The sequence below is a fragment of the Tiliqua scincoides genome, chromosome 7 (genome assembly GCF_035046505.1).
Source record: "Tiliqua scincoides isolate rTilSci1 chromosome 7, rTilSci1.hap2, whole genome shotgun sequence".
In the NCBI taxonomy this organism is placed as follows: Eukaryota; Metazoa; Chordata; class Lepidosauria; order Squamata; family Scincidae; genus Tiliqua; species Tiliqua scincoides.
The window spans coordinates 34984154-34997609 of NC_089827.1; the positions used below are offsets into that span (position 1 = coordinate 34984154).

Here is a 13456-nt window from a genome sequence, read left to right on the forward strand (position 1 = left end):
CAACAATAAAAATAAAATGGCCAATACCATAATGTCCTTATGCAAGTATATGATGTGGCTACACTTGGAATGTTACATGCAGTTCAGGTCACCACATTTCACGAAGGATATGGTGGGGCATGAAAAGGTGTGGAGGAGATCATAGGGAAATCAAAATGATCATGGACCCAGAGAATGTTCCTTATAAGGATTGCATCATGCCCTTGCACTTAGTCATTCATTTATTTAAGATATTTATTTGCATCACTGCCATTCAACAATACAGTCTGCAAGGTATGCAACACAACTTTTCAAAATACAATCAAACACTAAAATATACAACACTTTAAAACTAAACCATGGCTAAATTTAGCAAACAAAAAATAGATATGGCAGCTGTAGAATTAAATAATAGGTAAAGACAGCAAGAAAAACCATTCTAGGTGATGACATCCCCTTGAAAGCTCATATTAACTCAACGGATTGAACTTGGCTTCAGCAAGAAAAAAGAGTGGGCCCCAAGTGTCTGTCTCTAGGGAGGGCATTCCAGAATGTGGGCAATTGGGAGACCCTGGAAGCTGCCTTGTGCAACAGTGCTACCAAAATGGCTGCTGACGTGCAGAGCTCTCCTTTGGCAGCCATTGGAACTGTTTTCCACATTCATAAAACCCTGAGCCCATTGGCCCAGCCCTTAATAGAACTGGGCCATGAGTTTCAGTTTATTGGTCTCAGTTTATTAATCATAGCAGTTGTGGTGGTACGATTCTGTTTACCAGAGCCCACAAGCTGCTGTGTCAGTGCAGAGCTCCTGTTAATCTGACTGTAGACAAAGTAGTTCCTGAATTCCTTTGCTTTGTTGTGCGATGCCATACTACAGTGGAAGTCAGGGTGGAACTGATGGACAGAAACAAATGATGGACAGGATATACAAATGAACAGGACAGGGCTATGTGGATAGCCCTGTCCCTAGCTTCCATTCACTAGCTTCCATTTCTAAGTGCAGAACAAGACAACAGAAAATCTAGGACACTGCAGGGTGTGCAAAACCTACACTGTGCCCCAGACAATTGAGTCACTCATTGTCCTTTAGGACAGATCCAGGCTGCTTTGTACCACAGAACTCAATGACATTCTGCTTCATTTTTTCCTACTTCAATGGCCCCCACTGATTCATTCACAATAAACTGCTTCAGCTGATAAAATGTTCCAGTGGTAAAGCCTATCCTTCCCCATGACATAATGAACAGTCGGGGATGGGGGTTAATCTTAGTTAGATCCCACCCCAACAATGTCCTTAGTGCAATTCTTTCTTTAACCCATATAAGTGACTGCCTGACATTTGCTACAGGTATCAGCTTCCCTTGAAGAAACCATTGCAGTGCAAAACCCAGATGTTCACTGACAGGACTCTTGGGGAGGGGGGGTTGCAGCCTTGGATTGAACCCTGTAAGATAGAAGCTCCCCTTCAACCAAATCCATTCACACCTGACTTCTCATAATGACAGGCATTTTGTTAATTTCACATAATTGGAATTCTGATGTTTCCTTTTCTTACACAGTGAAGTCACATGGTCACTGAACTGTGAGAAGCCCCCATTATGAAAACTATGTTGAGACCTACTTCTCACTGGGTTTCTTGCTTGTAGCACTTTAAACTGTGGGCTCATGATGTAAAGGCTCATGATGGAATGCTCCCTTATGAAAAAGAAATCCTACACTCAGGAAAATGGAATGACAGGTAGAGGGTTTAATCCTCACCAAGGTGGTGACTGTACCATTTCAGGCTGCAAGTCAGTGCTCATGTGAATGAGTTCTCCCTGGGGAAAAAAAGAAAAATTTGTACACATAAACAATGATCATGCCAGACTGAAGGCTAGGCTAGAAACGTTCTCCTTGACTTGTAGTTTTCTATGTCTTCGGAATTTTGTGTATGGACAAGATTTAGTCATGCGAGCCCCTTGCTACAACCTGAAGTGGTACAGTCCAAGCCCAGGCTTAGCACATCAATTGCAAGTAGGCCTGAGTAACAGTGTGTCTCTTATTTGCATGGACTTGGGGCTTTCCTATAATAAATATTCTCCAGTCCCATTATATTTCCAAACAAGGGCCCAATCCTATCCAACTTTCCAGTGCTGATGCAGCCCTGAGGTAAGGGAGCAAGCATTCCCCTACCTTGAGGAGGTCTCTGTGGCTGCCCTCCCACCACAGGATGCAGCACACACCCTGTTTTCACAGCGCTGGAAATTTGGATAGGATTGGGCCTCAAGTCAACAACACTGACATTTTAACACAAATAAAAAATAACATTTCTGTGTGTACAAAACAGCTTTTTTAAAGATCTGTCATGTCTCCAGTGTGTTCTGGTTTCCTTCAGGTGTTATGAACTGGACTTTGGGCACAATGAAGGATGAATTGTTCCTCCGCATAGAGTTGGTTCTCCGCATGGAGTTGTTTCGCCTCATGGAATTTCGTTTCCTCAAGGAGTTCTGATGGGACAGCTCACTTTTCTGGAGTGTCTGGATGAGGATGGAAGGTTTCTCATCCAACTCCTTGGCACTGCAGCGCGGAGCAGCTACTTTGCTTGTGTTGCCGAACTTGGAGTAGTCAACTGCATAGGTCCCTTCCTCTTCTGTCACAATAGGCACGAAGCGATGACCCCAGAGAATCTCTTCAGAGACGTAGGATGTTCTTGCTTGAGTGGTGATTCCAGTGGTTTCCACCACACCTTCAAGTATTACAATAATTTCTAGGTCTTGGTTGGCCAGGTCATTGGCAGAGATGTCATAAAGAGGACTCCGCTTGTCAATGATATGGCTAATAATCAAAGGAGCCACAAGGAAAATATTGTTGCTTTCAATGGGATTGTCAACTGGAATATCTAGCTGGTGGATAGGAATGACTTCTCCTTCAGGGGTAGTGGTCTTCTTTACTACCTGGATTCTCACTGAGGCATTGATGATCATACTTTTCCTCAGGTCCCCTACCCGAAACATGAAGCAGAGTCTCCCATTACGGACGGCAATTACTGCGTTCCGGCTGAAGATCAGGGTCTCTGCTCTTCGGTGTGCCTGGGCTGTTTTCATGAAGATGCAGCCAAGCATGACGGCATTGATGATCAAGCCCACAATGTTTTGAAGAATCAAGACAGTGATGGCTAAGGGACACTCTTCAGTCATCATTCTGCCACCAAAACCAATGGTCACCTGAACCTCAATGGAGAAGAGGAATGCAGAGGCAAAGGACCTAGGGGGAGGGGAAAACAGTTGTACACCATTATAGCATTCTGAAACATCTGACCAGCCAAGTTATCCATTGATGAGTCATGCGTGTAATGGACTGTAATGTGTGTAATTTAGAATCAGCTGGTGAAAGATATCCTGGACTGTACCACTTCAGGATGTGCAAGGGATTGGATGTCTGAATGATCCCCTGCCATAAAGTTCCCCCACCTGCACATAGAAATACAGCATGTCAGGAAGCAGATTAGACAGAACACTTCTCCTTGACATGTTTATTGTGTAGCTTCTAGGAATATTTACATGAGAGATCCTTCAAACAAGCAAACCTTGCCTTGCTGCCAGAAGTGGTATAGTTTTGGAAAACCATACCTTGCTTCCGGGTCTGATTGTATAAATTGGTCCAGATGTTGACAATGGATTTATTAATGTCACCAGCACATATGGGAATCACCAACTTCTGCTGATGTCCAAACCTACACCTGGATCAGTGCTGAAGTCCAAGACCACTGATGTGTGAATCTCCCTTGAGGTAAAATCTGTGTCCTGAAATATACTTTTGATCACATGGATCTGTTGGGTGAGATCCATGCATGAGCTGTGGTTCAGGCATCTCAGGAGCAGGTCTCTGCTAGTGGACCCCTTAATTTTCTCTCAGTTATGTGAACAGTTGCCATTTACTTGTGTGGAAAAAAGTAATGCACTGCGAAGGGATAACATTGTGATGAGGGCCATCTCCATTCCAATATTGGCTGGCTCAGTTTTCACTGACATGAATTCTTCCAGTATGGAAACCTTCACACACACAGCTCACCTGTGATCATGGTGACATTTCCTCAATACCTTATAATCCCCTTGCCATGTTTACTGGCTATGCATGTTCCATGCGCTTGATACATCAGAGATGTTTTATCATTCATCAAATTAAGTCCATAAATGGTTGGCAACCTTCAGTCTCGAAAGACTATGGTATAAGCCTACAGCATCCGGTATTCCCATAAAATTACTTGTGAAATCTAGTGCCTCATCCAGAACTTAGATTTCACAGAATCTTAACTTTCAATGTTTTTTAAAAGGGTTTCCTGGCCAACATTTTCTAGGAGGTATATTTAATATCACATAGAAAAAGTCTTTGAATAACTTCATTCTTCAGGAGACATCAGGCACAATCCTAACCAGGTCTACTCAGAAGTAAGTCCTATTTTGTTCAATGGGGCTTACTCTCAGGAAAGTGTGGTTAGGATTGCAGCCTTTATCCCTTGGCATGCCTGTATCTCTTTTTGATAGTCTCCTACCAATATTCCCTCTCTTGTCCTTGATATATAAACATTCCACATTTTATATGCAAATCAATGAATAAAAATAGTCTCCACAATAAAGAGTGCATACTGAACAACTTTGTACAAAACATTGTCTATCTTTGTTGACACAAATATTTATTTTTTGAGCAGAGAGCCTATATCCTCTTGAAACCTTGGATGGAGATCATGACTAGCCCTCCCCACACATATCTTTTCCAGACTCAATGTCAACCTGAGACTGCTGTTTAAGAATGGAGCCTTGGCTATGTTAGACAGAGACAAAGTAATGCCTTCAATACAAAAACTGAATGTTGACAGAATTTGGCAGTCTCTGTAGGCTTTAAAAGATCACCTGGCCTACCTCGAAAGTGGCCTTGAGAATATCTCTAAGGTCTACGTATTAGATGTATTTGTTTCAAAACAAGCCATCACCTACAAATGTCCCAATGCATTATGGATGGCAAGCTGTGACACTGTTGCCTCAAGAAGCATAGGGCACGTGTTCATGCCTAGACAGGACTTGGTGGACCTATGGGACAGTTTAAGACATGGAATTAAGTCTACGCTCCTGCTTACCTCTCTAGTACTGTCCTTGGGTCACTCTCTGGCTCAGTAGCCATGTCAAGGCATGGTGGTGAGGCTGCACGCGTACAGCAGTGTGAATACATTAATGACACTAATGAAAGAGTGTCAACTTGATGTGACACTCTTGTTTAAAAACTGGTCACCATGGCATCATTTACTTCATTTTTATGACCACACCTTACCTGACACAAGTGACACACGGCTTCCACCTATTGACATCATCATTCAATGGACACTCCTGGTCCATATCACCATGAGCAAAAGCGACCAGCCACCACACCAGGGCAAAGAAGAGCCAGCTGCACAGGAAGGACGTAGTGAAGATCACTATTGTGTGACGCCACTTCAGGTCTACCAGGGTGGTGAAAATGTCTTGCAAGAAGCGCCCTTGCTCACGAATGTTCTTGTGGGCCAAGTTGCAAGCCCCGTTCTTGGCAATGAAGCGGGCTGTGCGTGGACGGTCCCGGATGCGTGGCTTGCCCAGATTCTCAGCAGCAATCCGTGCGAGAACATATTCCTCAGGGATAATGCTCTTCCTGGCCAACATATTCCTATCACCATAGTCCACAAATCAACAAAAAATGCGATGTAGTGGAGAGCAGAAAAGAAACGTGAAGGGATCTGAATTCTTTTGACTCTTATCAAATCCTGAGAAGAGAAAAAAAAATACAGCTCATTCCCTTCCCACCAAGAATCATGTGCCTAATTAGGAAGAAGCTGCATAATAGGGTTGTCAGAATTTCTCATATATGTACAAGAATAAAGGGCTTCTGGGCCTCTATAAAATATGCCACATTTTGCACTCTCAAGCTCAAATATACAAAAATCTAGGTTGGTCAGTGCAGCACAAAGTTTGGTTCATTTGTTTTCATAACCTTTCTTAGGGCCCAATCCTATCCAACTTTCTAGCATGGTATAGTATGGAGGGGGAAGAACATTTGTTCTCTTACCTCAGAGCTGCTCTGCAGCTGCATCAGCTTCCCTTTAAAGAACCATGACTGATTTATAAAGTAGATTTTTAGAAGAGATGAATGAAAAATTAAACTTCCCATGATTCACCTCCCTCCCCATTTTGTCATCACAACAACCCTTTGAGGTTGGTTAGGATGAGAGAGAGAGAGAGAGAGAGAGAGAGAGAGACTTACTTAAGGTCACTAAGGCTGCAATCATATCCTCACTTACCTGAGAGAAAGCCCCATTGACTATAATGAGACTTTCATTTGAGTAGACATTAGGATTGGGCTCTCAGTAAACATTACATGAACTTGAACCCAGGTCTCCCCAGCCCTAATACAACACTCTAACCACTGTGCTTCACACTCTAACCACTGTACTTCAGACTAAAGCTGTGAATGAATTTTGCTTCAACAGGAATTTGAAGTTCAAATTCCTGGACAGAATTTTCAAGGGAAGTAGAAGCAAGTTTCATCAGGGTTAGTGAAATTTCTCCATGGATTTGGCACATTCCTACCCAGGACCCATCAATGTGGGCTGATAGTCAAGAGAGTGTGGGTGGTGTTTACCTCTCACCACAGATTGTGGATGGTCTTTACCTCTCACCACCAGTCCTGGATATGGTAGTAGTGTCCAAGGCTTTCCTCCAGGCCATGAAAGAGTTGACAGATCAGGTACTAGAGCTGATTTGCTGCTGAATTTCACCTCTTGTGAAATTTCAAGGTCAATGTGGTAGAAGATCTTCCAACACATTTAGAACATTTGAAAAGGGGTTAGGCAAAACTACCAGTATTTCTCAGGAAGTGGAACAGAGGGCTTCTGCATATTAGTTCAGATGATACAGATAAAAACATGTGCCAAGCAAAAGTAGGGGAATCATCCATCAAGACATTCTGCTGGTGCAGAAGCTAAATTGACATGAATGGAAGCGACACAACAGCCACAGAGTATAAACTGCAGAGGGCTTTGGCAAGGCAACTGTACCCGAGATGGAGGCCAAAAGCTAAACCATCCCAGATTTTTTCAACAACACTCATTCAAACATCTTCCAAAGATAGTTCAGATTTTGGACCCAATCCTATCCAATTTTCCAGCACCAGTGCAGCCTCAATGCAACCCCAAGGTAAGGGAAGAAATATTCCCATATCTTAAGGAGGCCTCTGTGACTACCTCCCCACCATAGGATGCAGTGCATGCCCCACTGGCATGGCTGCACTGGCACTGAAAAATTGGATAGGATTGGGCCCTTTATCAGTCCTTTCTCAGGTGATTTCAAAAGGCCAGATGATTTCAACAAATGTATTTTGAGTCCAAAAGTTAGGTTATAATGTCTGTTATAATGCTACATTATAATGTATAAGATTGTATTATGAATTTTGAAATTCTTTTACCCTTTGTATTGGTGCATTTCTAATAAATAAGATACAATGCTTGGAATAAATGTATTCCATATGCACCTTGGTATCATCCTAGCACAGTGAAGAACACTGGTAGATAAGCCAAGATAAAAGCCTTATCATATCAGCCACGTCAGTTTCACAAGCAGGCAACATAGCAAGTGAGATAAAATACCTTTCTTTGGAATACTAGTGCAAGAACTGCAGGAAGTAAGTTTTCATGCCATGTTGGGCTCTTCCTTAGGTTGGTTGTTCAAAAATGAATAGAAACTGCTAATTCAGACCTGGCTAGAAAACACCATGAATGGCAGATACTGACCTAGTAAAGTGACATCTTTATATACTTGGCACTATGTTCCAAAGACAGTTACTGTCTCATTTGCTCAATGACTTAAGTTAATGGAGCAAAAAGGCATACAAACACACACCTTAATACCAATTTAGTGTTCATATAATATTTAACAAATATTTGCTGGAGGGAATGCAATGAAGGTGAAAATAAGGGCCCTCAGATTGGGCAGCACTACAACCTTATTGTGAAAACACTACAAACAGTTCTGGGCTTATCTGAATATGAGTGCCTCTGAGCATGTGCAAAGTATTTTTCTCTAAAACTTAATTAACTACACTAGGGGGAAGACATTTCTAGGGTAGAGGGGGTGACTCTTAAGATGTGTGAGAACATCATTTCTTATTTTAGAAATGAAGCACTGGCACTATTTGCTAGAAGTTACTTCAGTGAAGTAAAAAACTCATTTAGGGAAAAAAATTGGACTTTCAAGAGGGAGTTGCAACAGCTGCAAACACCTGGGCTGAATTTGCTAGGATGTGGGGGGGGGGGAGAGAGAGAGAAGCATAATCTAAGGGAGTTTAGATAGACCCGAGAAGGAAAACGGAAACTTACAAGCCTTTCACAGCGGCAGAAGCACTCTGTAGCATGTGTCAGCCTGGCCAGATCCGTTGAGCTTCCATGGCAGCCAAATCCCCAAGATGCAAGAAGGCAAGAGTGGAGCATGCAGGATTAAGACTCAGGTGGCTGATCTTTCAGTCACTGCTCTCCTCTGGGATTCCTGCACCACTTGACCTCCGAGCTGGAGAGGATGGCCAGAGAGCTGGCAAAGATGTTATTTTGCACTTCCTGGCCCAGGAGCTGTTCTTCAGTGAAGGGGAGGAGGGACTGCAGAATGCAGAGTGTCAAACAGCTCAAGTCAGAGGGAGACTAACCAAGCTGCGTATGAGATTAGGTAGAAGAGAGCCATCCCAACAGCAGCAGCACCAGCGGTAGCTCCTTCTCCTCCTCAGACGCACAAATCTCTCCAAAGTTTTCAACCTTTTCCTGAGTTTGGGGATGGGAGAGAGAAAGGAGGGGGAAGGACACTGGCCAAAGTCCAAACCTCCATTGACGCAAAGAGGGAGAGAGAAAGAGAGTTGGATTCTCTTTTAACCTCTGTGAACTGAGTTGAGTTCACTGGAGTTTTCCAGTCAACAGGACCTCCATTTTTAGAATGTTGAAGGAAAGCTGACCCTCAGGTTGGTTCTGTGGTGGGCTGGTTTCTGTAAGGAATGGAGGGATGAAACATGTGACTTTTGACCAGGGGGGCATCAGGGGTCGGCCAGAGGATACAAACCCACCAGAGGGCCAGCCAACCTGACAAACCCCTGAACCCCCAGGTCCAGTGATAGTGATAATACCCAGTGTGGCATCAGGGGGTGCAATGGGGGGCAGTGTAGAGCATTGCTCTCAGGCCCTGAGTAACTGGACACAGGTTGACTCTTCCTGCTGGGGAAGGAGCAGCCCAAAATATATTTCTGCTGCTAAGTGGAGGTTGTGATTCAAGAGGAGTGCTTTAGAAGTCTTTGCAAGAACATGCTGGAATGCCCCTAGTGGCATTCCCATGTGCATGGCTGAGAGTTGTGCCCCAGTATTTTTTTCTCACTCTTACAAAGGTTTCTGGGACATGCCTCAAGGATTGCACAGAGCTTTCCCTCTTCCGTAGCAAAAACTATCTATGGCCTGACATCACAGTATGATGCATTTCATCCCAAACTTTCAGAGTGCAATAGCTTTAAAACAAATGTATCAAAATTGAAAAATGGGATTTAAAAAAATATCCCAAATAAATATAAAAGGTATAGTGCTAGCCTTCTCATGTTTATTCAGAAGTTCCATTGTGTTTAATAGGACTTACTTTCAGGGAAGTATGCATAGACCTGGGATAGGAGTGTAGTCTTAAAGTAACACAGGTGACATACTGTCTCTCCAGCAGCCCTTGGAGAAGAAGACATCCTAGAGATTTACGTATGCCCAAGGCAACTTTCTCAGTTTGCCATCTGAGCCTGTTGCTGCTTCTCTGCTAAGTTCCTCTTGAAGGAATCACCTACTTTTGATTTCACTGCTTCTGCTCTAGGAAAAATCCTAGTGCTCCACTTTCCTGTTGTCCCCCCTCAATTACATCCCTGCCAGCCAGTACAAATTAGGTAGCCAGCAAATGTAAGGAGTTTTAAAAAGGGGAACAAAAGAAGCAAAAGATCCCCTCCAAATCCTCCAATTTTTTAAAAAACAAACAAGAGAATGGACCCCATATTACAAGCTTGTATTGGGCCCAGAACAGTACATTGTGGCAATTAAGTGCTCTGTCAGGTTGGCCCACCCATGAGGCCACCTGATGCAGGTTGCATTAGCAGCGGATTGCAAGAGAGGGGATGGCAGATATGGTGTGCCTTTCACCCCTAGTCTGCTGCTGCTGCATCCCTCCAACCTGCCACCAACAGGAACAGAAATGGTCTGCTTCCTACTTGCTCTAGTTAGAAGCAAATCATTTCTCTCTTATTGTGCTCCTACATGCTGCTGAAAAACCCAACTATTTCAGTTGGTGGCATAGCCAGGGGCAGTGATGCCATGATGTCACACAATGTCATGACATCACATGAACTGTGAGACGCCATGACATCACTTCCAGGTTCAGAGGAGGCCACCCCCCTGTTCCTTCTCCAGCTACTTCCTGGTCAACTTTTGGCTTCCCCGAGCCGCTGCAATACACACACACACACACATTTATATTTATATTTATATTTATATTTATATTTATATATATTTTCCCCTGGAGTTCACTGGGTTCACTGCTCCTGAACAGTAAAATCAGTTCTATTCAGCTACCATGGCTAAATAGCCCTTGACAGACTTTGTCACAATTGTGTCCTCTTTTGTTGCTTTCAAGAGGACTGAATTGTAACTAACTTCTGCTGGATGGTGCCCAGTCAGCTTCTTTTATCCTGCCACTGTTGCCATCAGTGTAAGGTAAACAACTGCATGTATCCCTTTTGTGCATCCTATTATGGTTTGACAGCTGACAAAACTGTCATATTAACCATTGGTCTGGCAGATTTCTTCACCCCCCCCCCTCTGCACTGAGAGCACCCCTTGAGAAATATGCTGTGGAATGGTAGAAATCATACGCTCCAAACATCATTGTAAAAACAAAACAAAGCTAATCAGCTCAGAGAAAACATTTGTGCTGTTTTCCCACTGGTTTTGAGTTGATGAAGTGTAGAGTCCTGGCACTTGGCTTCTTCTGTTTAATGGAAACTTGCATTCTTGGAAAAATAATTCCACTGCCCTCCCCCTCCCTGCGCCCTGCCAACTAATTGGAGGGACACACTTTGCAGCTGTTTTATAGGACCAAGATTAGAAAAGTGGCCTTTTTCATAGCCTGCATAAAACTTGCTCTTCCGATACAGTAATCAAATGTGTTGGGGTGACAGAGCCTGACAGAGCCTCGTACAGAGGAAGGATACTGGTTCTCACCAGATATAGGGTTCCAGCGATGGAGGGAACCTGTCTTTGCTGAAAGGCATCCTACGGGTGCGTGAGGGTGGATGCCAGGCGGCTGCTGAAACAAATCCTCCAAATAATTTTTGTGTTTTAAAGGCCCAAATCCTCACCCACTTTCCAGCACAGGCACACGCCAATGGGACGAGTGCTGCATCCTGCAGTTGCCTGGCACTCACAGAGGCCTCCTCAATGTAAGGGAATGTTTCTTTTCTTACCTCGGATCTGCATTGCCCTTGTGTTGGTGCTGGAAAGTGCATTAGGATTGCACCCTAAGAGTATTAATTCTGACATACAGAGATAGGTTCGCTCTACTTCATGACAGTGCTGGGGCTGGATGGTCCCAGTGCTAAAAGTTTGAGAACAGCTGCAATAACGTGTTAGTAAGTTGACACGGGTGTGTGACTCTACAAGTTTTCAAAATCATTAAAATCAGAATTTGGAGAAATAATACCATCAAGTTATATATCAATCAATGCGTAATTTCATGCTGAATGCAATGAAACAAACCACATTGAAATATCTGTGTTCTAACAAAAGGTACAGCCAAAAAACCAGTGGGGGGGGGCAATGGTACATCACCATGCCCACCACCTGGGGTGTTGCCCCACCCCCTGCATGGGGTTACACACAGGCCTCCCGCACCGGGTGACAGGAATCCTAGTGATGCCACTGTGTCAGAATTGCCCTGCTACAGATAATTAATATTATTGGGAGTGGGGGGGGGGGGTCCTCAGGCTTAGAGAGAGTAGTTGCCCAAGGCAACCTAATGGCCAGCCCGATCCTGAGCCCGGTCAGCACAACTTGCTCCTGTGTTGCCTAGGCAACGGCCATCACTAAAGTGCTGTAAGGCACATTGCCACCACTGGTGAGCCTGCAGTATGGCCAGAGAGGCCCACACCAGTTAGCGCTGGGCCTCTGTGCCACCGGGACACTCCCAAGTAGCACAGAGCAGGATCCCTACCAGGCAGTAGGAAGGCTTTTGGGGGTGGGGATTGGCAGAACAGGGTGGAGGGAAGGTGGAACGAGGAAAGGATCAGGCCCAAGAGAGACTGCTGCTGCATCTTAAACCCCTCTCCTGAGCCATGGAGACTGACATGGGTCTCCTCGGTTCTGTGCCCACTAAACAGTGGGCGCAGATCCATGTAGACCCATCAGGGCCACCAAGGCTCGACATGGGGTAAGGAAACCCCTGTTCCCTTCCCTCAAGGAGACCAGTGGCAGCTTCCCTGTCCCCACAGGATACACTGGCAGCCATTTTGGTGCCACTGTCTTCCTGGGCACCATAGGATTGTGCCCTGAGTTTATGGCAGAGGCAAGGTTCAAACTGGGAACTATTTGGAGCTTAGTATCTCTATTGCCATGCCAAACCATCATCATGAGAGCCAGAGACTGCCTAGTCTAGCATTAACTTTCAAGCATGTCTGTCGCAGCTGCTTCTTGGAACTCACAAGCAGGGCATCATGGCAATGTCTTCTTCTGTTTGACTCCAGCACCTTTTACTCAGAGGTGTACTGCACTGATGTGCACAATAAATTACTTCAAGAACCATTTAAATACAAGGAATAACTACTGCCTAGAAAAGTAGCTTTTGCCACTAGTTAACTGCACTTTTGTAAAAGTCATGTGAATGACTTCTGCACTACTTGTAAGTTGTTTGAGAGATCATTTTTATCCAGGCCCAGCGCTAAATTGCTTCTTTCCTGGATCTATGCTAGATGCTTATAAGACTACCCCCCCCAATACTATTCAAACCAGAATGGCAGTAGGTACATCAACATCGACAAGTTTGCAGCAGGTACAGAACCAGTTAAGAAAGACTCCATTAAAAATTGAAGAAATTGGCTGTGCTGCACTGGAGGAGTGATAATTCAAAACCATTCCATGACATTTATTTTTCCCAGAATGACTGTGGTTCTTCATGAGTAGACACAGAAACCTTGGGGGGGGGGAACCAATCAATTTCAAGGTGAATCACTAATGATGATGATCTCTTTTTCTTATTTCAGAGTAGAGCTGTGACTTCCTTTAACCACCTGTGCTTTCTTAAAGTTCAGGGATAAAAGTCTGATACCACCTGAATTAAGGATTGATCAAAGACTTCTGCTGCATTATAATGCAGCCAAAGCAGCATCTTTAAACCTTTGCCAAACAGTTTTATAAAAATGTCTCCAG

General features: G+C 44.1%; 1 protein-coding gene across 2 annotated transcripts; it reads right to left on the reverse strand.

Annotated features, from left to right (window-relative positions):
* Nucleotides 1-249: 249 nt before the first annotated feature.
* On the reverse strand, nucleotides 250-8742 carry KCNJ8 (potassium inwardly rectifying channel subfamily J member 8). 2 transcript variants are annotated; one of them, XM_066633912.1, is made up of 3 exons: nucleotides 8357-8742; nucleotides 5284-5749; nucleotides 250-3222 (listed from the first exon to the last, which is right to left on the reverse strand). In XM_066633912.1, exons 2-3 carry the CDS (start codon nucleotides 5646-5648, stop codon nucleotides 2322-2324), a joined length of 1266 nt encoding a protein of 421 aa, XP_066490009.1. In that variant the 5' UTR covers nucleotides 5649-5749; nucleotides 8357-8742; the 3' UTR covers nucleotides 250-2321. The 2 variants fall into 2 exon arrangements, with proteins under 2 accessions (XP_066490009.1, XP_066490010.1); XM_066633913.1 differs by lacking the exon at nucleotides 8357-8742 and having other exon boundaries at nucleotides 5284-5792.
* Between the last annotated feature and the right edge of the window lie 4714 nt (nucleotides 8743-13456).